The sequence below is a fragment of the Patagioenas fasciata genome, chromosome 1 (genome assembly GCF_037038585.1).
Source record: "Patagioenas fasciata isolate bPatFas1 chromosome 1, bPatFas1.hap1, whole genome shotgun sequence".
In the NCBI taxonomy this organism is placed as follows: domain Eukaryota; kingdom Metazoa; phylum Chordata; class Aves; order Columbiformes; family Columbidae; genus Patagioenas; species Patagioenas fasciata.
Window position 1 is genome coordinate 123405082 of NC_092520.1, and position 25486 is coordinate 123430567.

The 25486-nt window shown below is 40.3% G+C and overlaps 1 protein-coding gene across 2 annotated transcripts in view; it reads left to right on the plus strand.

Annotated features, from left to right (window-relative positions):
- Nucleotides 1–25486, plus strand: part of EPHA3 (EPH receptor A3) — a 230746-nt gene that overhangs the window by 142234 nt on the left and 63026 nt on the right. For both annotated transcript variants that reach the window (XM_065853481.2, XM_065853471.2), the window contains exons 4-5: nucleotides 8698–8853; nucleotides 9333–9668. In XM_065853481.2, coding sequence (XP_065709553.1) covers nucleotides 8698–8853; nucleotides 9333–9668 — 492 coding nt within the window. The remainder of the gene's footprint in view (nucleotides 1–8697; nucleotides 8854–9332; nucleotides 9669–25486) is intronic.

Genomic DNA, 25486 nt, shown 5'->3' on the forward strand with positions numbered 1-25486 from the left:
GGTCAGGCATTGGAATGGCCTGCCCAGGGAGGTGGTGGACTTGCCGTCCCTGGAGGTTTTTAAACTGAGATTGGACATGGCTCTTAGTGCCATGATCTAGTAAACGGACTAGAGTTGGACCAAGGGTTGGACTCGATGATCTCTGAGGTCTTTTCCAAACCAGTCGATTCTGTGATTCTGTGATCTCCAGATTATAAAAGTCATTTTTAACTTATTAGCTAAATCTAGCCTGGGAGAATTAGCAGGCACTGTCTTGAGTTTTCCACTGAGCTGGAGAGGAATCATCTTCCCAAGAGCTTATGTCCTGTGGGACAAAGGCTGCCATGTCTACCAGGTCTGTTTGGTTTGCTCTGTGAGGAGTGGGGGGTTGGTTGTTCTTCTTTGTGTGTTTGGGTTTTTTTTAAAGTTCTGGCATAAAGAAGGAAGCTTGAGGAAAGACTAAACCAAAGCGGTACCATGGTTATCCCTTTATGGCACTCTCAGCCTGATGCTAGAAAATGTTTATTGTTTGAAGCTGTTGGGATCCTACATCTAGTTTACCTTTGAGGAGTACATAGTATAATTTCAATTCAAGGAAAATTAGTCCTTTTTATCCTTGCCAAATGGTCATTTAAAACTTCCAGATTTCTTGTGTGTGTGTTTGTATAACCTTTTTTTGTCTTGTTCGAGTTGATGCTGGTGTTGGGGTGGGTAGAAGGGTGTTTTTTTGGTTTGGTTGGTTTGTTTTGGTTTTTTTTTCTGTTATTTCTTTAGTTTAGAATTTTAATTTTTTTTTTTTTTTTTTTGCAATGCTTCTTGAATTAGGACGTTATTTTTCATCTCTGTGTGGACTAAATTAGGTTTTAAAAATAAACAGAACATGGGATTTCTTTGTTTGACAAAAGGATAGCTTAATAGATCCCAGTGTGTCCAGACACTGCTTCAAGAAAACATCTTGCTTAGGGAAAGTGAAAGACAGTGCTTATAAACATGGGTTTATTAAATTCCCTGTTTAAATACTTGTATTCACTAAGTATGAGTAGAATTAAAGTAGAACTTTGTTTATTATGCTTTAATTCTGAATCAAGGCTGTGGTTCTCAATGTTTTCCTATTAATGACAGATTTTCCCCGAAACTCCAAAAAAGCTGAAATGTCTTATGTGTTTTGAAGCAAAGTATTTGTGTGCCCACAAGTGAAAACATGTTTGCTGTAATGCTCGTTTTTAGACCTATCTTTGACATTGCACTTTCGACAATATTGCTGTTAGCAATCACAACTGTAATGTGCTTCATAAGAAGAGATACAGAAGCCTGCAAGGCATAACGTGGAGCTAGTACAGACTGCGGTTGAAAGGTGCAGTGTTATTCCCTCAGGATAAAGCTATCTCTTATGTACATATAATTAATATGTCTGCCAGTAAGAGTTATTAAACAAAGAACAGGAATTGTTTCTGTTGAATGACTTGACCTGGGAGTAAAGCCAATTTAAAAGGCATCTGATTAAAAGATGTTAAGGTCACAGATCACTATCAAAAATGAAGTTGGGAGGAAAAAGCAAAAATTTATTTATGAGTAAGATTAAATACTACTGAATATAGTTTTTGTGCTAGTAGCAGCTTTCAGGTGTAAAAAATGAAAAGTGCTTTTTCCGAAGAGTGTTTTTCTAGATTTATTTCAGTGTCACATAGAACTGAATCCTTTTGCCATGCAGACTGCACAGTCCATCCTGCTGGCACAAAGGCTGAAGGGGTAGGAAACAGTGGAGAGGAGAGAGATAATTTCCTGAGCCCTCAGATTATTGACAGCTTACTGTTGGAGGCAGCCTAGTGATTGGAAAGAAATTGCACCCATTTTAATTGTTGATATCTTCTAGCTGTGGACAGCTGCAGTAGTTCTTCAACTCTGTCAGCAGCTTTGGCTGCAAAAGTACACGATGCATGTTTCCTTCTGCAGTGGTTTTCCCCCAAAATATAAGTTATAGTAATAAACAGTTTCATTTTTCCAGAGCTATCGCACAGCTAATAATGAAAGGAGTGATGGGAATTCACTTTAGCATTTAAAATGCAAATTTTAGTTTTATGACTGCATTTTCAAAGTAAAAAATATGTCTTGGGCACAGAAAATGCAATATGAGATTTTATTGATTTGATTATAAAGCTTAGCAAGAATGACTGGGTTGCTTCTGCTACTGGTCCCAGCACTACCTGCTTTGTAATTATTTCAGGTGTTATGTATAGTGTGCTGAAGATGACAGGTAAGACAATATAAGAATACAAAGAATACTAAGAATAATTTTAAGGTTTTTTTCCTCAACAAACAGAATAGACTTCTATGGGTAATAAAAGACAGCTGATGTCCTAACTTCTTCCTAGGGATATTATTGTCTTGACAGTAATGAGATCCATCCTGACGAGGGCTTTTAACCCTCACTTAAGTCTTTCTCAATCCTATTTCCCTCCTCCCCTGAGCACAGTACATGTACATGCCAGCGCCACATCCCAGCAGAAAGAAAGCATCCTTTGTCTGTGCAGTAGACTTTTCTGGGGATCCCCACCTGCTGAAAAGTGTTTAGGTTGCCCCTCCCTCCTCCTCCTCTTCTTCTTCCTCCTCAGCAGGTACAGGGACTCGTCAAAGTGTTTGTGACGTTCATCCCTTTACCTCTCTTTCCACTGTAAGGAGTAGTACTTAGCTTTGAGACGTACTCCATTAAGTAGTATCTTACCATTTATTCAGACCTGGTGAGAAAAAACTTGCCTTAAGTTCAATGGAAATAAGAATCGAAAAATACACTGTAATTTTTAGAAGCCTGTTTGTGCTAAGTGTGTTTGCAAGAAGGTACCTAGAAACCCAGGAGAGAGAGAGAATGTATAAATATGTAATGCCATGAATTATCTGGCTTTTCATATACTAATGGACAACGGGAGCTGCTGAATATGGTTTCCCTGCTCCGAGGGATTTTGGACAAAACCTGCATTATAAAGCATTGTTTCCTGCTGCGCAGGGGTGCTGTAGTGAACAAGAGAGGAAAAAATGAGACATTTTCAATGTTGCGAATGACATCTGATACAAACTGAGGGCAGGATGACTCATAGCAGAATTTTACCTTCATTTCCTATGCTTCATATATCTGAATCAGAACTTTATCATATCTATATACTGTTATTTTTAATTTAGCAAGAGTAAGATGTAGAGCCGGATATGATTTGTGATAAACGTGTGAAATGAACAGTTTTGAAATCTTCATTTAAACTTATTCAAAATTTTCACCTCTTTATTGTTTCTCAAAGGTGTAAACAAGTACAAGGGAAAGAAATGAGTCACCCAAGGGTAATAAAATGGTTTTGAGAGTTTTATAAGGTTCATCTATGCTACTTGTTATGCCACCCGTTTTCACAAGCTGTCATCTGTGTTACCTCTCATTTTACATGCCCGTGTGTATGTATGGGTGGGTGAATGTGCAATCCTGTTACTGGTGATAAACATAGTGCTGTTGGCATCTCCATAGTAGGCATAGTGAGAAAAAAACAGAGCTGTACAAATGCTTTTAAAAGGGATCTGAGAACTTGGCAAAGATTCAAGGGTCTACATGGGTGTCGAGGTGAGCAAGTCAGTAGCATTCACTTCCCAACACACCTGAACAGCCAAAGGTCATCCTGTGGCTTCAGGTCCAGCATAAGGACCTGCTGCTCATTGGTATGCCATTTCTACAGGGAACGGCTTGCAAAACCCCTCTAACAGGGACCACATGTGTGGGGGATGCTTCCCTGTCCTCTCTGCAGGGGACAGAGACAGGAGGCTCATTCCAGGGTTGCTGTCATCTGTGTTGCACGTGATGGGGAAAGGTTAAGGTATCCATGAGCTATACAGGTTTATGACTGAATTCCCTTCTTTTCCAAATGCTGTAGCTTAATGCCACAGTGGCATTTCACCTCCGGGCTGTTTTATTGAACAAGAGAGGAACAACAAGAGGAAACACTGAATTGCTTGGTGGATGCTGCCTGTTGCACATCCAGTTTCATGGCTGCGTATACCCGCTCCCAGTGCATTGAGGTACTTGGGCCTTGCCTCGGAGCATCACAGCTCTATTCAGAGCACAAAAGGCAGAGCTTCTGGAGTTCCTGTAGGACCAGCGAGTGTGGCTCATTTTGCACATAAGGAGTTGCTTTGACCTTGTGCAGGGAAATGGGCCCTGTCAGGCCAGGAATACCAGGGCTGGGAAGTCCTCTGCTCAGACAGCAAAGGCTCAGGTTGTTAGTTGGTGTTTACAGCTGGGAATTGATGATATCATTTTGTGTAGAAAGGGCTGCAGGGTCTGAATAGTAAAATGCTCCTATTTACTAACAACTTTATATTTTAATTTACAATTAATTCAAATTTGAATAAATCATTTAACCTTTAATTAGGAGCATATATTAATCTCAAACAGATCAGTCAAACAGAATTGAAATTCACTTTACTGTTGAAAGGACAGTAAGATTGCTTTTAGCAGTAATTACCATGTATTGCTACATACATTTGTTTTTCTTTCACTGAAATAATTTTCCCTGCTCTCTGTCTCTGAGACAGACTCATCAGTTACAGCATAAGGAATTTTATTTTCATACAGTAATGAGGACAACTGTAGTCCTGAAACTCTTACCAGTAGGTGACTTCAATAACATCAGTGTGATCCGCTCAAATAAAAGAGATTGAAATCAGACTGCACATGGTTTTAAAATAATATTTTGGGCTGGAGTTATCACAAGGGTTACCAGGCTCAACAGATATTGGGCATCTGACTTGAGGAGACCTTCTTAAAGAGCAAACCCAGACAACCTTGCTGTACAGTTTATGTCATGTATGTAGAAACCCTCAAGGTTTCCCTTACTCACTTTTAGTTTGCTGAAAGGTTTTTATTCCTGGTCCATTGCATCTATATCCCCTTGCATTGTTCCTCCTTGTGAGGGGCAAATAAAATTCCTTAGTTTTTTGAAAAAAATGTTGCAAAGCAGCAAGTGCCGTTCATAGCTGGTTCCCGTGATGAAATTACAGATTCTGTGGAGCCTTTGTGTGCTAGTCCTTTTATTTTCAACCTGACTGAAACTAAAGCTTTTGTATTCACCTCAAAAAGCCAAACTTTCTTCCATCAGTTCATGTAATCCAATTTTTCTGGCATTAAAAAAATGAATGCCTTTTGAAGTAAAGGCTTCATTTTTTTATCTTGAATATCGAAATTAAAAATTGACCAGAAAAAGAATAATAATAGTAAGTACTTTGGCAACATTTTCTATTGGCACCCCCCATTTCAAGCATCAATTTCAAGTATAATTGCATTTTTTTTCTCCTTTGGGCAACAGTTGTGAATAAGCTTAAATTGGTCTGACAGACAAGGACAGAAAGCTTGAGACAGCCAGAGGGAAGGACACAAGACTGGGATACTCTCGCTAGGGCACACCAAGGCAGCAGGGATTGGCGTCCGTTCTTTTCTACCTGGCTGTTTGTCTTAGGGCCAGGAATGGCAATCTCTTGCCCAGAGACAGCAGAATCACTTGAAGCCTTTTCTGTCCGCTGGAGACCAAAAGAGGCTTGCTCTAGGTACCACACATGTATCCTGGGGCAGTATTTGGGAGGGAATGAGATTTGAGTCTTAAAATGCTGCAGCAATAACAATAAAACACCAAAAAAGCCAACTCTTTTTCCTGCTGCATTTTCTCCTAATTAAGGTGTTTGAGGGTGCTGAGGTTTCCTATATTTCCTGAAGTTAAACAGAAATCCCCAAACATCCTTGCAGCCTTGGAGGAATAATAACAAATAACACTGGCTGAAGTAGGACAGGATGCACCAGATTGGGAGGGGTTGGTGTTAGGCCCTGTGAACTTCGCCACAAGGTCATTTTTAGCAATTCTGCTTCCACAGATTGCCTGTTGGGCCCACGCCTCAGAGGCTCAAACTGGAATTGTTTCCTCAGGGCTCGCGAGTGAGAACTTGGAGCAGGAGGTGTCTTTCCCAGCTGCTTCGCTAGCATGGAAGTCAGAGACAGCAGCTGCAGCCAGGCGCCTCAGTTTGCCAGGGCTGTGAAGTGCTGAAGAGTGGCTGAGATTAGCGCTTCCTTCTGAAATGTTTTGTGCTTCTCACGCTGTTCAATGCAGTGCGAGGAGGTTTTTCTTTATTAAGATGTCTCAGAGCAGGGCATACGACTGCACAGGGGTTTGTTTTCTCTCTACTTGTCAGTGCGTTTCACTCAGGTGTTTGACACCAGGAACTAATCAACAAATTTGCCTAACATAGATACTCAACTAGGGTTTCAATTATGGATGATAATGTAGAAACTGAACATCCAATTTAATGCTGCAGCTTCCATCTCTCCTTTGTCACAAAGATGGTGAGATTTATATTCTGAATTTTTTTCTACCTCAGGCTGCCCATTCACTTTTCTGTTTGGGCAGTGAATCAATGAATGGAAAAGACCACGCCTTGTATCTTGGATTTTATGCTACCTGGAATTAGAGTGTACTATCAGCAAGTTTGCTGATGACACGAAGCTGGGAGGAGTGGCTGACACGCCAGAAGGCTGTGCTGCCATCCAGCGAGACCTGGACAGGCTGGAGACTTGGGCAGGAAAAAATTTAATGCAATATAACAAGGGCAAGTGTAGAATATTGCATCTGGGTAGGAACAACCCCAGGTTCCAGTATAAGTTGGGGAATGACCTATTAGAGAGCAGTGTAGGGGAAAGGGACCTGGGGGTCCTGGTGGACAGTAGGATGACCATGAGCCAGCACTGTGCCCTTGCGGCCAGGAAGGCCAATGGCATCCTGGGGTGTATTACAAGGGGGATGGTTAGTAGGTCGAGGTCCTCCTTCCCCTCTACTCTGCCCTGGTGAGACCACACCTGGAATATTGTGTCCAGTTCTGGGCCCCTCAGTTCGAGAAGGACAGGGAACTGCTGGAGAGAGTCCAGCGCAGGGCAACAAAGATGATGAAGGGAGTGGAGCATCTCCCTTATGAGGAAAGGCTGAGGGAGCTGGGTCTCTTTAGCTTGAAGAAGAGGAGACTGAGGGGTGACATGATTAATGTTTACAGATATATGAAGGGTGAGTGTCACGAGGATGGAGCCAGGCTCTTCTTGGTGATGACCAGTGATAGGACAAGGGGTAATGGGTACAAACTGGAACACAAAAGGTTCCACTTAAATTTGAGAAGAAACTTCTTCTCAGTGAGGGTGACAGAGCACTGGAACAGGCTGCCCAGGGAGATTGTGGAGTCTCCTACTCCAGAGGCGTTCAAGACCTGCCTGGACGCCTTCCTGTGTAACCTCATCTAGGTGTTCCTGCTCCGGCAGGGGATTGGACTAGATGATCTTTCGAGGTCCCTTCCAATCCCTAACATTCTGTGATTCTGTGAATCAGTTCATAAGCAAAACTGAAAAGTGTGTCCCTGTTCAGGCTTAGGCTAAGACTGGTGAACCCATTCTTTTGGCTTCAAATTAGTACATAAATCAGTGGCAGGTCCAAGGCCATTTTATCTAAACTTGGCTGTCTGGGCTCCAGGCACAAAAAGAAGTCATGGGTTTCATTGTAGATCTCTTTTTTTTTTTTTTTTTTTTACATTATATTGGCAATGAGAATATGCTGTGATTTTCCTAGTGTGCTTGTGTGTTAGGCAGTGCTTGCTGTGGAACTAAATCGTAGCAAAAGGTGAAGGTGTTTTAAGCTGTAGTCCCTTACATTGTCCGTGTGTGATTGTTGTACTTATGAGTACAGACCTGTCCATGACCAGTGTCAGCCAGAATAATTTTACTTGGTAAATTCTGTTTGGTGTAAGACATGTCTTGGAGTAGATCAGCAGCAGAAAAGTAGAGTCTGCTGTTTCTTATGTGGTTTTGGTCTCTTTTTTTTTTTTTCCTCTTATTTTCAGATGGTGATATCACCTTAGTGGAAAGAAGTCAACATTGTTGTTTCACTGCATTGGGTTTTTCATAAAAAACTATTTGCTGAATTGTTCATTTCTGTAACTTAATTCAAAGACCATTTTTTTCTGAGGCAAACATGGCCCCAAATCATTCTAAAATGCAACAGGAGCCAAAACAGAGGGAGCATGCCAAAGTCAACGAAACACCACCACCCAGAGATTGTCAGAAGCAGCTTTTGTGGGTGCAGGCACCATCCCTAGAGCACTGGGTTAATGTAAAAACATCCTTCTTGTAAAGACTGTGCAAGTTCCTGATACTCACTCAGCGTCAGAAGCAGCTTGCTGAGCCTGATGCCTGGTCCTTCAGAAATGGAATAGATCTTTCACTGTTCAGGTTATTTTCTTGGTTTTGGCTTGCTTAGTCATGCTAAACTGAACAGACACAGGTTACAATCAGTGTGGCCTTGTAAGCAAATCTTTGCAGCAGAGAGAGGATAAAGTTGGCTCCTTATGTAGGATGGGACCAAAATTTTGCTAGATTAAGCAGATATAACACAAAGATGTTTCTTCTTAGTGGTACAATAGACTCTTTTGTTTTCCAGGAAAAATTAAATGCAAATCCAAGTTGATGCATGAAGAGCTTAATTCTACGAAGAGGTTTTATTTCCTTCAGCCTTCTCACTATAAGAAAAATCCATATTTTTGTACCATAAACATCACCAAAAATGTGATCTACATATGGATAAGTACCAGGGCAGTAACAAAGTCACATGTTAAAATTGAGGAGATGTCCATGAAATTTAAAACTATGCTCCTGTTATTTTGCAGCTTGTCGACCTGGGTTCTACAAAGCCTCTGCTGGCAACGTGAAGTGTGCCAAATGCCCACCTCACAGCTCTACCTACGAAGAAGCATCTCTGAACTGCAGGTGTGAAAAGAATTACTTTCGCTCAGAGAAAGATCCTCCATCCATGGCTTGCACCAGTGAGTAGCATCATTATGCTCGGGGCTGTCATTCTTGCTCCTCCATCTGTATCTCAGCGGCTTGCTTGCTTCCTTTCACGTCCCATTGCAGTCAGCCATCACTGCCTGCCATGTCTTCTTACATGTTGGACAGGCTGCCAAAAATTGGTGGGCTGGGTTTATGTCTTTCTATTTCCATTTTCTCCTTCTTGTTCTCTATCAGATTCAAGAAGGAGATCTAGGATTTTTAAATTGCTATCAATAATTCCAGCCCTCAGTCCTGAACTGTACCCTGAGGATACTGTCTGTCTATAAGAAAACATGGTCTTTGATAGTCTAGGTCTGTAGTCCAGTGAAATGTTTCAGCAGTCTCTATAGAAAATAACTAGATGAGTTTGGTTGTTTATGTTGTTCACTCTTGTATTTTTGGGCCCTTTTCACTTCCATCTTAAGGCACTACAGAAAATCTCCATCCCTCTGCTTCATGTTTCCTTTTGTAGGACCACCATCTGCTCCAAGAAACGTTATCTCTAACATCAATGAGACCTCTGTTATCCTGGACTGGAGCTGGCCTCTTGACACTGGAGGTCGGAAAGATGTCACTTTCAACATCATTTGCAAAAAATGTGGAGGAAATGTCAAGATATGTGAGCCGTGTAGCGACAATGTGCGATTCTTACCCCGTCAGACTGGACTCACCAACACCACGGTGACAGTAGTGGACCTTTTGGCACATACCAATTACACTTTTGAGATTGATGCAATCAATGGGGTATCTGACTTGAGTATGCTTTCCAGACAATTTGCTGCTGTCAGCATCACAACTAATCAGGCTGGTGAGTCTCTTTCTGATTACCCTTTCTTTGTTCAGAACTACTGAGATGTATGTACCTTTGTTGCCTTTCCCTGTTTTACAGGAGTTACTCTGACCAGTCATGTGCTAAGGTAACTAATTGACTTAAATATGCTAGTAAAAGCAAAAGCTGAAATAAACCCAGTGTGTGTTGCTGTCAAAGGACCTGGCAGCATGACTGTTATGATTAACTCCCAGTCCCCAGTTAATAGTCTCTAATAGCAGGCTCACATGGTTCCTTAGCCAGAATGTGTTTTATTAATAAAACCAGATTTTAATAAAACACTCATTTCAATAATCTCCAACACAAATTACTGTAGTAATCTTAGTGATTAATTTTGATTAAATGGAAGTGAAAAAATGCTTTGATGTTAGACACATAAAAAGCTAACATTAAATTAGAGAGGTTTAAAACACTCCTTTTTTTTTTTCCTTTACAAGTTGTCTCACCAGCTCTGAATTATTGCCAACATGATGGGGGTGTGGAGCTGAATACTGAATTAGGTCCTGGTGCTGTAGTTGATAGTGTGCAAAGGGACTGCTCTACTTCTGTGGAGACTTATTAAAGTCATCAAGGCCCTGCGTGAACACAGCAGTATGCCCTGAGTATCAGATCAGAGCTTTTGTCACCGCTGCACTATTCTACCATTTGCTTCTCGTTTGACAAGGTTTCATTTATCTGAGAGATATGAAGAATCTAGATTCTTCTCGAGCATTTGTTTCGATACCATTTGTTTAGGAGCAATGTTTGCCTATGAAAAGAAACATTAGATCCTGAAATTTCTGTAGTTCTCCATGTGGTTCACCATCAGAAGGCTCTGTACTGGAAGCATGTGTGTGTGCAGCAAGTCTTCTCCCACCTCCTCCCATCCCACACCCTGTCCCCAAAATACCTACATTTCTGTCTTCCTCAAAGCACAAACCAGGTTAACATCATTCTCAGTAGATGTTCTCCTAGTGTGCTATCTTATTGCAATGCTTTTCACTATACAGGATATATCTCTTGTCCTCAGATCACAGATAAGCCTAAGTGGGAGGCATAAAAATGTGAGAACGGACTGTTTCCTGACAGCAGTCACTACGTTTCCAAATGCTCTAGAAGACCAACTATGTAGTAGGTAGACAGAGGTGAATTACCCAATTGAAACATCTTCTCATGACCTCTTTCTCATTTAGGCATTACCTTCAGCTCTGAAACACTCATGTCCATTCCAAAGAATTTACTACTGTTATAGTTACATTTCTTGGATATTTGTATCAGCAGCTTGGGCAGCCTTTGTTCAGTTGCTCTCTTTTCTTCTTTTTTTTTTTTTGTATCAGAGATATTACCTTTCAGCCTGTTCATCACCGTAGCAGTTAAAAATCACCAAGGGACACTCCACAGAATGAACTCCCTAGGCTCAATGATGGGTATTCCTATGTTGTGGCCTCCTGCTTTGCATTGTGTTTCCCCAGGCCCTGGAGCTGGCAACCTTTTTTACCATGATACATGGTGGATTTTGATTTTGGTTTGGAAAGAATAGTTCCTGTGACATTGCAGAGTCAATGCATTTCTGGAAATAGCAAATTTCTTCAATGCAACCCACAGGTGGCTTAAGCAATGTGTTTTCTATGTTTATGCATAGCACATTATTGCTTTAAGTACATTTATGTGGTGTGGGTTACTACAGGCTTAATTGTGCTATCTCTTGATCACGCCAATTGGTTTACTGTACTAGAATTCCCCTGGAAGTTCTAAAGTTGCTAAAATTAGACCTTAAATTTGTATATAAGTAATTGTTTAGAGTATAATTACAAAAAATGTGATTTCTGTTGCATTCCTTTCCTGGTTAGATCACAAAAGGGACACACCAGAAGCATATTTTTAGCTAATGTCATACTTAAACACCTGGGTGGGGACAGAAAGTCTGAAGACTTTAGCTTATATTCAGCCAACCTTGATTTGGGAACCCTGTGCCCTCACAATGGCCATGATGAAGTTGCAGTTTTAATCCTGGATTTTCAGTATCCCTGTGCATTTTTCAAGCACTGTCAGGGCCTATCCCAGCTTAGTGAAAGCTATTCTGTAGAATGTTCCTCCCGCACCCAAAACATTGGTTTTCAAGTATGTGGGTTTCCAAGAGCCTGAATGTTTTTTACCTTCTAATGATAAAAATGTGATTTTTGTGGCAGTTCTCTTGGTGATAAAAATCAGACATTGTACATCTTTACTTCAGATGAACTCAGTTCAAAAAAGGCATTGGTTGGCATTATGTTTTCTGTATCTCTGAGTTCCAAAGGTCTGCTGAAAATTGAACAAACATTTATTTACATGTTCCTCACTATACACATGCGCATTTCTGCCTACAAATCCATCACCGGCCTCATAGATCAAAACGTGCATAGTACTAATTTTCTGTAATGTGAAAATTGTGAGATCTGCCAAAGTGTATTAAAATAAATTCAACCAATATGTTGAGTCAGTCAGTTTGCATAGCATCTCCATTTTTGTACATAAACACATCATATATGCACATGCATACACATATTTGTAATTTACATATACATTTAGATATATACACTCACAAAATGGGTCACCTTCAATGTTGCTAATACCTTTACAATGACTCTGAGTTTTAGAATTCATAACAATCTTCAGAAGATTTTCCTGGAGACTTTTCATATGTAGGCTAAAAGTAAAGGAAGTATGTGCTTCATTGTCACTTGTCATGTTTGAAACATCCAGACTCAGATTCTGAAAGATAAACATTTTATAGTACAAAACTGTTGTAAAGCCAAGATCCAGTCACCTGAACAGAGGGAAAATCAGAATCACTTGGGAAAATGGATTGTTTTTTTTCTTCAAGCTGGCTGACCTGAGTTTTGCTGCCCTTTTATTGCACTTTGCTTTCCTTCCCTTCCAGTGAAGGTTAATGAGCAGGCATCTCTGAAAAAAAGTCTCTTGCAAAACATAGCTAGATAGGTATGACACTGCAATATTTCTAACACCTGTAAGTCTTTCTGTCTTTGGTGTGAAAACAGAGAGGGCACACAGAATCGCAGAATGTTAGAGATTGGAAGGGACCTTGAAAGATCATCCAGTCTAATCTGCGCGTCGGAGCAGGAGCACCTAGATGAGGTTACACAGGAATGTGTCCAGGTGGGTTTTGAATGTCTCCAGAGAAGGAGACTCCACAACTCCCTGGGCAGCCTGTTCCAGTGCTCTGTCACCCTCACTGAGAAGAAGTTTCTTCTCATATTTAAGTGGAACCTCCTGTGTTCCAGTTTGTACCCATTACCCCTTGTCCTATCACTGGTCGTCACTGAGAAGAGCCTGGCTCCATCCTCGTGACACTCACCCTTTACGTATTTATAAACATGAAAGAGGTCACCCTTCATTTCTGTTTAGTTTGTTGATCTTCCTCTTTAATTACACTCTAATGCATGCCTTCAGCTGCCACCTGATACAGCTCCCTCTGAGTTATATGGAAGCCTGCTGCTGCTGCCGGAAGAAAGCTCTCACCTCATGCCAGTATGTTGCACCACACAGATGTTATCTCCTAATAACACAAATCAGCCCTGTTTAGAAAGGGTCACTGGCTGCTATGGGAGATGATGTGGAACTGGGTGGCCCTGGAGTTGTGTGCTGGTTGTGAACGCCGCACAGAGAGGCTGACAGCCAACAGCTGTGCCACGCTGCCTGGCTTCTCACTAGTGTGATCGGGTGTCTGGACACAGATGTTCTTGGTTTGTCAGGTTTTCTGACTGCAGTTTATAGGCTTTTTAAAAATGCATTGATCTGTACAGACCAGAAATTTGTCCATTCCTTGGAGCTTTATAAGTAACCCAAACACAAAAGACATCTAGTCCAGGTCAGGGTGGTTCTGCATTTCCTGCCTTAGGGCTCTAGTAAGCTTAAAACTCACACTAGAGCCCAAGGAGGTTTTTAATGGAAACAGGGAATTCCCTGAAGAAAGACTGACATTTGGAAGGGACAACACAATCGTGCTACTGGATAATCAGTTTACAACAATGAGGGAGGGTTTTTTCCAGTGCAGAACATGGCCAATGCATCAAGAACATATGTGAGTTGAATATGCTTTGCAGATGCTGCATGAGAAAGTAAGAGTTTTGCTGCCATATCACTGCCATTATGGTACACACACTATCATACAGATTGTAGATATGAGTCAGGAATGCTGAGCAAAAGGATTTTAACCAAGGTATTTTAACCAAGGACCTAATTGACTTAGCACCACGTTAAATAGACATCTTCTCTGCAGTGATCTTTGCAATCTAGAGAGGCTAGGAGAACTTTTAGAACTTGCAGAAATCTACACCATTAGCAGATGGTGATCTGCCAGGTAGGTCTTTGGAAGCATTGGCCATCCCACTGATATCCCAGCACACACAGTACTGTCCCCATTCTTTTCTCCCAGTAGATCTGGGACCACAAGAAGTGATTCTGATGTTTGGTCTAAAATCTGTGTGCTTAGCTTTGTTTAGCTTTGTCCTGAGCAACTTGCTCTGGCTGACCCTGCTTTTAGGACAGGGTTTGGCTAGGAAGGTGATGTGAAGAGGCCCCTTTGCACCTCAATCGATGTGTGATGATTGTGTGCAAAGAGGATGGCGGTAACTGGAAGGACACCAGGTAAGGGATGGTTCAGTAATTACTGTCATCTTTTAACTGTGATCTTTTCATCCAGGTAGCAAGGCTTTTTCGATGAAATTTGGGGGAGTTAACTCCCCATACACTTAGTCAGGTTGAAGAGAGAGGAAACCTATGGGTAAAAAGAGGCTGTAAACCTTAATATCCCAATTTCAAAGAAATTCAGGAGAGCATTGTGGAATCATTTGTTTTGGTATTTAGCAATGATAATCTCAAAGCTCTTACAACTTGTCCCAGCACATAAAATGAATGTGGAAAACTGTAGTAAGATTGGCTTATTTTACAGAATACATCCATAAGACTAGATCGGGGTGCCAAACTCATTTTCACCGGGGGCCACACTAGCCTTGTGGTTGCCTTCAAAAGGCCAAATGTAATTCTAGGAATGTAACTACTGCGTTTATACAGTTCTAAGATTACATTCAGTCCTTTGAAGGCAACCACGAGGCTGATGTGCCCCCCAGTGAAAATGGGTTTGATAGCCCTGGACTAGATAGCTTCAGAGAGAGAGATTTGTATTAGTTAAATCACCTGTGGGTTACTGCCTCTTTCTAAGCTTTGTCATCAGACAGCCTGCAGCATCCAGTCTTATTCATCCGTGTATTGTACAGCATTATTGTATGCTATGGTACTATAGCAAACAGCTATGGTACTCCCCCTTGGTCAGCAATTAGGAAACTGAGACCTACTTTCCACTAACTAGCTTTCCCCATGTGAATATTAGGATGCCTGATTATGGGGGAAGTGGTTTTAAATTGCATGTGAGCATTTCAGTTAAACTTCTGCAAACCTCTGAAGAGTCATACTTATATTACTCTAAGAATTAGTTTTTTCCTACTTTTTTTTTTATGTTACAGTAGTACAGTTTTACTATGGAGACAGATAATTTATTCTTGAAGATGTCTTTGGATTTCCTAGCTGTCAGAACTATGTAAGCTCTAGAATATTAATTGCTGTCCTGAGCGAGCTTGCCTACAGCTTTATCTTTAATTTCCATGTACCATATTCAAATGGCTCTGGGTCACCATGTAGAGTAGCAAATCCAGTTGTCCAGGTTAGACTGGAGGGACCACAGGAGCAAAGCAAAGAGAATTAACAGAATCAAAACCCGGTACAGGGTAGGTGAGAACAAAAGAGTTAAGTCTGTGATCCTCTTTTTCGCACAGCCTTTTCCTAGATAGAGCAGCTACTCCATGTCAGGTTGTACATTCTACTTTGCATGTGTGTCTTCCTGAGCTCTTACCCTTTCTATTATTTCCAAAATGATTCAATGTCCAGGGTTCCAGAAAAAAAAAAAAAATTAGCAGCAAAGTTTAATGAAAACAATTCTATTTTCTGTGTTTTCTAAACATACCCGTGCTGATGCCTAAACATTTTTTAATACCTCAGGTCTTTACTGCATGCCTGCTTGATAATAAAATAGACTGTTTATTTTAATCACTAAAAGCACAGTGTAACAGCTTTAAATGTAGTTTTATGTTTGATTAGTTCTTAAGGACTTAAGGCCTTGTAAACCAAGGTCTCAACAGTGCAGCTGTGAATGGTGGTAGCAACTGAGTTCAGCTACAATAAGCCAGTGTCAGTACTAAATCGATTCCAGAGAGTCTCGTGCTGACACATATCCTCGCATCAGGAGAGGAACAAAGGGGACATGTTGTAACAAGAGACCCCCTCTCCCTCCATTTCAACTCAGCTCTTCAACACAATCCATATAGGATTCAGATAGTTGGGAAAAAAAAAAAAAAAACAAAAAAACAAAACTGGAGTATAAATAAGAATCTCTGCTTATCTGCTGTAGAAAGAAATGCAAAGGAAATACAGGAGGCTTTTTGTGGGCTAAATTCTACCTAGAGATGTCAGTCTTTTCCTAGTAACTGTAGAAAGTGATTTTGCTCCTCAAGTAAGTGACTAAAAGTTCCTAAACCTGAGTTTTGGTCCCCCCACAGGTCAGCTGTGCACTTGTAAATTGTTGATTCCTTTCTCTGCACAGCTTCTTTCGTATAGGAAACTTGAAGAGAAAACCACCATCGGATCCAAACTGAGGGAGGTATCTACACAAACAATAATATAAAGAATAACAAAAAAACCAGCTACACCATATATAATCTCTGGCTTTCCTAGAGGAGGAATAGCCTGATGATCAGGAGTCTTCTCCTTTAGTTTTCTGTATTTCTAAAACTCACAAAGCAGAACAATTCCTGTAGCCTGTTTAATTGTCTTGCTTGATCATTCAACCCATGGATGAAAAGGTGCAGGAAAACAGATGACTGCAATTGTAGCTGTGCATGTGCATTTCTGTGTGGCAGCATCATGTCTGGAAGTTGACTCCATAATCTATCTTTCTCTCATTTTTTTTTTCTGGATTCATGAATAACAATGTGATCAAAACACATCAACCAGATATTTTATTCAGGTGTAAACACACAGCCTAGTCTTCTCTTTCCCTCTCTTTCTTATATATGTTAGCAGTCAAATCTAGCAGTTTTGAAACACAGAAGGGTTAAGTCTGTTTAAGGAGAAGATAACTGACAAGGCACTACGGAGTTTTTGCAAGGGTGAAAATTGTTCAAAAAAGCTTGAGAAGAAAACTGACCTAGGTACAGAAATTGGGATGACTGGGAGGAGAGTTAAAGGGTAGATGTAGCTGGTTTGTAATATCTTAATCTACGTGTCATTTGCAGATTTAAAATTTCAAGTTATCCTTTAGTTTCAGCTTGGGGGATAAACATTTAAAATGGAGAAAGAATCAGTAAACTTGTCAGGGCTATTATAAACAAAGACTCACTTATCTCCCAGGAAAAGTTGTTAAAATCTCCTCAGAACTAGAATTTTATTTGCTTGAAGTCTGTGGCTTCAAGGGAATAAATGCAGCACCAAGCGGCACCAAGCTTTATTTCAGTATATGTCTTTGATTACTTGCAGAAACCGTGATGCTATTTATGTGCTCAGCCTTTATTCTGTTAAGCTAGACTGCACTGTCTTCAGCAACTCACAGATGATGTGTGATGCTCCCTGCTTAAATAAAATCCATATTTAGAAAGGGTTGTGTGCACTTTACAATCTGTATCCCAAGGCAGGTCCCTTAAGTAGATCTGTCTTGTAAGAGAGACAATTTGAGAAAGCCACAGATGTTTGGTGCATGATCTATTTCTTTCTTTCCCTATGGTCCTTATAAAAAGGACAAGAAGATAGACTTATTAAAAGTGAGCTAATGACATGATGTAGGGAGTCTCTGGTTCATTGACTGTTATTACAGCTGTGCCCCATTACGTACTGAATACCTGAGACATGCTTGTTTTCTTGAATGACATTTATCTTTTGAGTTTCAAACATTCCTGGCATAAATAAAGATTTTACGCTTTTCAAATGTGTTTTACAGTTCAGCCCAGAGGCTATTCGAGGATCATTTTAACTCATAAAACTCCTCCTTTAGGGATATAAAAGGGAAGTGTTTTAACAATGTCACTCCATGCATAGCCTGTTATTAGCTAGAGACATTCTGCCTGCAAAGCCTTCGATCCCTTTTCCCCTGAATGTCAAGGAAGCTCTGCCGAGGCTTCAAAGTCTGTGACATATATTGGTCTCTTCTGTGCGCACACAGTCCTCATGTGAACACTTGTGACCTTAGAAGAAGTTCGCAGGTGAAGTTTGTGGCTCAGCCAGCGCTTTTCACCTCCAGTGCTTTTAGCTACCTTTCCCAGAGGTCACAGTGAAGTTGTATTCCGCAATCAGTGGATAATGGTTTTCCCTACTGCTTCTCTTATAGTCTTAACATGAGTCTAAGTGTGGATCCTTATTTAATATCTTGGTTTTGTAAAATAGTAAAAATAATGTAGGTAAACAGGATGCTTAGGACTCAGACATTCCCTGGACTTGTCTCTTGCTTTCCCTTATCTGCGCTAGCATTCTCAGTAATCACTGAGGGAAATAGTCAGCGTTCCTCTTGATAGTAAACAAAACTATCAACTTCCCTTGCTTGTTGAAGCTATTCCATCTGGACAATGTGCAGACTGAGGACAGCTGGGAAAAAGATGTTACTTGTTTCTTTGGGTTTGGGGATTATTCCTGTCAATGGGAATTATTAATGTAAGAATTATTTTTTTAAAGCATTTTAATATAAAACCAAATTATAAATTCAAAGTTATGCACCCCCGCATGTACAGTCTTCACATACATGAACCTTTGATTTTACTCAGACCAACTACATAAGCTGATCTGAGCTTGAGGATATGTCATCCTGCTCGTGAAGACAGGTACCTTCTTAAACCAGTAGACCTTGTTCTGAAAACTGAAGACTTTGCTGCTCCTCTCCAGTGCCAACTTCCCAGTGTTGCGAAGTGAACGTCCTCAGAATTTGTAAGCTTGATGCCAGAAATCCCTCAAGGAAGTTATATTTCTTTGTTTCTTTTTGCTTTTCTTGCAGTGTCTGATTCTACAGTAGAATACATATGAAAAAGTTTTCTTTTAAACATTCCTTCTAGTAAACTATACTTCTCTCTACAAAGAAACTGTTTCACACCAAACAAAAATAAATCACCCCAAAATCCAAAAGAGAGTGAAAGGAGATGTGATCACCTTTCAAATCCGTTCCATCAGAGATTCTCCTGTCCTGTTTAACTTTTGTAAAACCAAATGGTCCAAATCCCTCTGTGAAACTACTAAAGAATAACAAGATGTTTCAGATACATTGTTTCCATTTGCAGTGTTTTCTCACCATGTTGAAAAGACTCTAATGGAAATTACTGACAGAACAGTTCAGGAGCTCTTGGTGATTACTTAAAAGGAGAGAAGTACTTTCTGTCATAAATTACTTATATGATGGCAATTGTCTTCTCCAGTTTTGGAAATGGGCATTTCTAGAGATAATACTTCAACACTTCTTAAATTGTGAAAGTGATTTCTGTGGTTGAGGTAATAACTAAACTTTCACAGAAAGGGAAAACCTACTCAGCAGCTGACAGTTGATGTTATGAGTATGGTGAATAGATTCTTCTTTCTGAAAACTTCCCACCAGGAAGCCTGGGTCTCTAACATCCTATAAAGTAATGTAACAATGGGGCAGGAAAGGCAAAGCAAAACTGTTTATTTTAAACTGATATGGTCTTAAACACATTCAGTGACAAATATGAAGTATTGCGAATCTCCCACCATCACCATCTCAAACAGAGAACAGAAAGAATAACATTTGTGTTATGAGTACCTTTGGGCTGAATCCTCATGAAAGCATATACGGCATTTGTCTCCTCTCTAAAATAACAGCTGCAACCGCCATGGCACCATAATTTTTGGTTTCTGAAGCGAGTGCCTTGTCCAGCCTGATACTTCCCAAATGGACGTGGCATTTCCACGATTTATTACACACGTGTTAAACATATGAGTAAGTCTAACATTTTGTTTGCTTTGTGAAAGGCATTTACTATCTCTTTTAATAAAAAGAGGGAGGACTGAGAACATGAATGTGCAATACTTAATGAAGTTTGCTTTTAATTTAGAATTTATTTGTAGAAGTGGGAAGTGAGCTCTGATAATCACTTGTATAGTGACAGCTGCTGCCCAGAAGGCTGCTTTTCTCTGCACTTGAGAGCGAAATCAAGCAGCTGCCTTTTAGTGCAATTCCTGCTGAAGCTGCTTGTTTTCCCCTTCCCGGTTCCCTGCTGCCTTTTCTTCACGGCACCTGTGCAATGCCTGCAGACATGGTGGAGTCTGTGACCACAGGCTGGAATCCACCAGCTTCCAGAGGCATTTGGGTACTTCTGCCATCATGCACACAATCATCTGTTAAAATAACCATGAACAAGTCAGTCTTTAAAATGTTTGGGAGAAACACACACAGCTCCCACAGACAGCTTTGGTTCATCTAAACTTGGCTGGCTTCTGTTCATCCTTAAAGTTTTGTCCCTTTCCTTTCCTTTCCTTTCCTTTCCTTTCCTTTCCTTTCCTTTCCTTTCCTTTCCTTTCCTTTCCTTTCCTTTCCTTTCCTTTCCTTTCCTTTCCTTTCCTTTCCTTTCCTTTCCTTTCCTTTCCTTTCCTTTCCTTTCCTTTCCTTTCCTTTCCTTTCCTTTCCTTTCCTTTCCTTTCCTTTCCTTTCCTTTCCTTTCCTTTCCTTTCCTTTCCTTTCCTTTCCTTCCACATTTTGATTGTGTAAATGCCCAGATCTTGATAACCCTCTCTCCAAAACTGGGAACCTTTTCACCCACTTCTTCATGATTGCACCCTGCTAAGATCCAGCCTGGATCCTGTGTGAGGGTCCTGTAGGCCAACATGGGCCTTTTGCTGTCGGGGTGGCTGGACTCCATAACCTCTGCTTTCTGGCGACATGAAAGGACAGGGAAGGTGCGTTGCTTTCTGGCTGACAGTCGGCTAATGATGTTACAGAATCAGATGATGTTTTACAGCCCAAGTTGTAAAAATACATTGAGTCTGCTTCAGCTCAAGGAAGAGGTGCAGGAATGCAAATACAAGCGCTGTGCTGGTTTAACTACGTGTCCTGCAGATTAAAGGGCAAAGGACTGTGTCTGCACATGCAGTGAAAGGTGGGTAATTTTATCTGGAAGAGGAGTGTGTAGGGTTTAGCAGGTTTCCAAGGTGTTGTTAAAGTGTAGCTGCTTCCTCCTTCTTCTGCCTCCTGGGAGGCACCTGTGGACGCAGCACTGACTGAGCCCTCCTGGAATGTGCCTCTGGGATCAGCCTTGCAGAGGGCGGCAGCACCTTTCACCACACTTATTGGAGAAAGTAAATAGTAATGCAGTCAGAGGCGGTTTACCATAGTGCAACTACTGCTTTCTGTGAGCCATCTTCTGTAATAAACCCCTTAGATGTTAATCTGCAGACTAGATGCTGGAGATGTGAAGGATCCAAGGATAAGTGTAGTAGTTCATGCAGGCATTGTGTTAATGTGATCATGTCATTATGGTGATTTGCAAGCCATTACTAAGGACTGTGTCACAAGTTGAATACTGGCTGGTAGTGGAATGGTTGGATAAACCTAAAGATAAAAAGGCTGGTTCACAAAAACCCAGATGTTGAGTTCTCATTGCGTGGTTGAAAAGTGTATGTGCAGCATTATGAGCAGTGCCAGACCACGCCATACGTGGGTGCCTAGTGCTTGCACTGGGCTAAGCTCTCACATGTATCCTGACTTGGCAGTTGTGACTCCAGTTTTCAAGAGAAAATGTCTCTGAGTGAGAGATTGGTTTGTTGATTCAGACACTGGTATTTCCACTTTGACTTGTATGATAGTTTTGTGGTTTGGACACTGGTTCTCTAAGATTTACAGATTTGGATTTGGGTCCCAGTGGATCCTACTGTCAGAGGCTGCAGATTTGATTTTCAGATTATGATCTTTATTTACTGTTCTTGTTCTACATTATCTCCTAGGAGCATCTAGACATTAAAGAAAATTGATATATTATATCAGATGACAGTATTATGATTAGATAACAAAATCATCAGTTTTCTAATGAAAGAAAATGGAACAAACCTTCCATTTATTCAGCAGTGCAGAAGAATTTGCAATTTGGGTAATACGGTCGGCTCTGCTGGCTCAGATATATTGTTGGTCACCATCTTTCAGCATAGCTTGAAACAGTTTACTCTCTGAAGCTGATAGCTGGTTGCTAGCAAAAGCTGGAAGTGAGCAAGCAATAGTCATTTTAGAATTAAAACCTTTCCTAAAATTTAATTTGATACAGAGACCTAAGCAAGAAACAACAGGACTCTAAATATTTCAGCAATTGTACCCACAAGGCTTCCCAAAGTTAATACTGAGTTCTCTCTGTCGCAGGACAGGGAATTTTCTTCCAGTGTATATATGCATCTGTAAGCCAGTCACATATGAAAACAATAAGGAAAAAGTCAATAAGGAGATTTATATACAGCTGCTATTAAACTGGAGGAAAACAAATGATCTGTTGGGGTCAGTTTCACTGGGAAATCAATTTGAGCAGAGTTTTATTGTCCCCTCTGCTAGATCCTTCATGTTATTTGCTTGCACCTTTAACAGTCATGAGTGAAGAGGTTTTTACACTTGTGAGTCTAAGCTCCCTGGATCATTGCGATCGTTACCTTTTCAACATCCACATTCCCAGTTGTCACAAATGCTACCTAACAACATTGAACGCTCAAAGTACATTTCCCCTTTTAACTCTAGGGAGTTTTGAAAGTTCATATTAACTGCTTAAACTAGTCATAAACCGGTTAGGCTGTAGTACCAGACAAACAGTAACCATCTGATGCATAAAAATGCATTGCATGTGACTATTGAGAATAAGCACCTTTTTTTCTTAAGGAAAAGGTGACCTAACCTCTCAATGAATGGCCACAAAAGCTTGAAGTTAATTGTAAAAAAAAAAAAAAAAAAAATCTAACAGCCCTTTTTCAGAGAGAGTACTAATACATTAGTGAAAAGACCAATAAAATGTAAATACATAGAGGAATATGAGCCACAGAATTTATCCAACAATCACTGAAACAGCATCTTCTTAGTCTAAGAAAGTACTCTTTAAGTTTTTCCTTGCAACATATATTGTCTAAATGATAATTTAGCCTAATATTGATATTGATGCTTTAATAGAATTTTAAGAACTTCTATTTATCTTAAAAAGCTTCATAATATGTCATTTTTTTGCTAACCAATAATTTTTGCCAATAGGAGCTGCAGGCATTTAAAATATTTGTTCCAGCACTATGTTGTTCCAAAATCTAATTGTCTTTTACTTTATGAAAGGGAAATCCTGGAACTGCAATGGAAAATTGATGTTTTAAATATGAAGAGCTTCTGATCCCTTCTGTAGCCTGATTTTTAATTCAGTCTCAACCTACTGTAGTTTTTTTGGTGGTCTTCAGTAAAGAGAAAGCTCTCAGCTCTCTCTTCCTCATCCAGACAACTAAAGACATTTAGTCTTTATAAGCATCACTGTTTAATCATTTGTAATTTAACTTCTTTTAACTGCAATTTCTCTCTCTACTGTTATTTTCAGACTCTTCCAAGTAAATAGTAAAATATAATACATAAGCTCTTCTGGTGAGAAGACAGGACGAGTGGTGTTACAACATGGAAACTAAGGCTGACTTATACTTTGGGCCACAAGTGATTGCTCTGAGATTAACATAGCTTTCTTGACTTAATTGGAAATTGTCTTTTTCTGCTTCATAGGAAATATTCAAGAACTTGAGAAAAAAACCCTCATATGAAAATAAGTAAATATCAAAAGGCACTATTTAGAACACAATTCATGTTTTGATTTATTACACTGTATTCTAGAGATGTGTACAAAAATAAATGTAATCCATGATGCAGGTATCAAGTTATACCTCCTAAATGTGGTCCAGACCTTAGCTGGGGTCATAGGTCAGGAAGGCGCTTCTGTTGTCGTATGACTGTCCCTGTGCAGGGCGATACGTACTTACAGCTTACCTCAAATTTTACTATATCTTATATCCATTGGTTGCAGCAGATTTAAATGCAAACTTAGAAGTTATCTGAACAAGATGTTTTCTTAATTTAGGGTTCAGGGACTTCTACCATTTTTCTAACCAAACTATATAACAAGTATAGCAGAAAAAGAAAAAAAAGATTGCATTCGGAGTTAAAATTTTAACAGAACTAGATTCTTACTGACCAGCAAAGAAAACTCCTGCTATGTGTTGTGCTGGCAGTTTTTTTGTTTTAACTCATCTTGGTCAAACCAAAGGGTAGTTGACACGTGTTCGTCAGTTGATCCTGTGTGTTAGTAGAGGAGTCAGTTCTGAACATAGGCAAAAACCAGTTTAGTAAATATGGAGACAGACATCAGCTGTGGGGGGCAGCAGACACAGCAGAAGAGCCAGGCCACCTCTGTCTCTCAACGTACAGCAGTGTGTGGTTTGGGGAAATCCGGGTTGCTGTGTAGTTGTGCTGGGCAGTGCAGGATGCAGGGCCCCGAGCACAGCATCCTCACACCTTGCTCTGCCCCCATCCACCAGGGATCCATAAGGATGCCTGTTGGGGATGCTCACATCAGGATTTATCCTTGCTGCCCACTACTCTCCTTTGTGCAAAATAGAATAATTTTGTTTGGAAAAGACCTTTCGGATCTTTGAGTCCAGACATTAACCTAACACAGTAGGGTCCTGGTGCTGAACTCTTCCCAGGAGCAGCACTGTTCAGTTTTGCCTATGCTTCAAAGAGCTGTAAGCCTGACCTGGTGCCAGGAGAGTAATTGCTGGAAGAGGTTCTTGTGAGGGCTCTCCTCTCCGGAGCCCTGTTCCATGCAACAGAAATGTTGGGGGGATCAAAATCAGCTTGCAAGATCCAGTGTGAACACAAAGAGATAATGGGAACAACAGGAAAACTATGAAATGTATTTACCCAGATACTGAGTCTTTGTTTTCAACAACCTGTGTGCTTCAAAATTAAACTGCTCAGATGAAATACAAGATGGTTGAACAAGATGGGGGGAAAAAAAATAATATAAAAGATTAAAAATTAAAATTGTTACAAATACATATCTTGCTCTCTGAACTCGAATAGTGTGCTTTCTATTCTAGAAATAAATAGTTTGAATAGTTGACCACTGAAATATCTGAAGACATTGTTCCTTTATGCACTGAAGATTAATGCCTTAAAACTAGGTAACTTTTGTAATCAATGTAGTTAAAGTAAGATGCTGGTTTAAGCAGATTTAGAATAGATAATTCCCATATTGCAGAGGTTCAGTAGCTGAGGAGTGGCCTGGCGTGCAGCACTGCGTTGTAGAACTTGGATCTGTTTTGCGCATGGGATTAAATTGCCTGAAACTTTGTGTTCCCCATGATTATCCATCTCCCATTTACCCATGCAGTGGGATGCTGTCTTTTCCAGACACTTTGTGTGTATAATTTGTAAGCAGCTTTGGGAACCCTAGGGATTAGAAAGGTATATGAATGTTTTATGACGTTATTGATAACTGCAGAGCAGACGCTTTTCTAATAAACTGCTGTGAGATAAGTTGCTGGTAGCATCTGCAGAGATGTGTGTAAATGAGCTCAAAATAATTAATACTGTGTTAGAAGAAAGCTTTTTTTAAAGCACATCTTTATTGGAGCATATAAGATTATTCCAGCCTGACCTGAGAGTGTGTTATAGCACAAATTACCATAATTTATTAGGGGAAAAGCCATTTATGTTAATCATC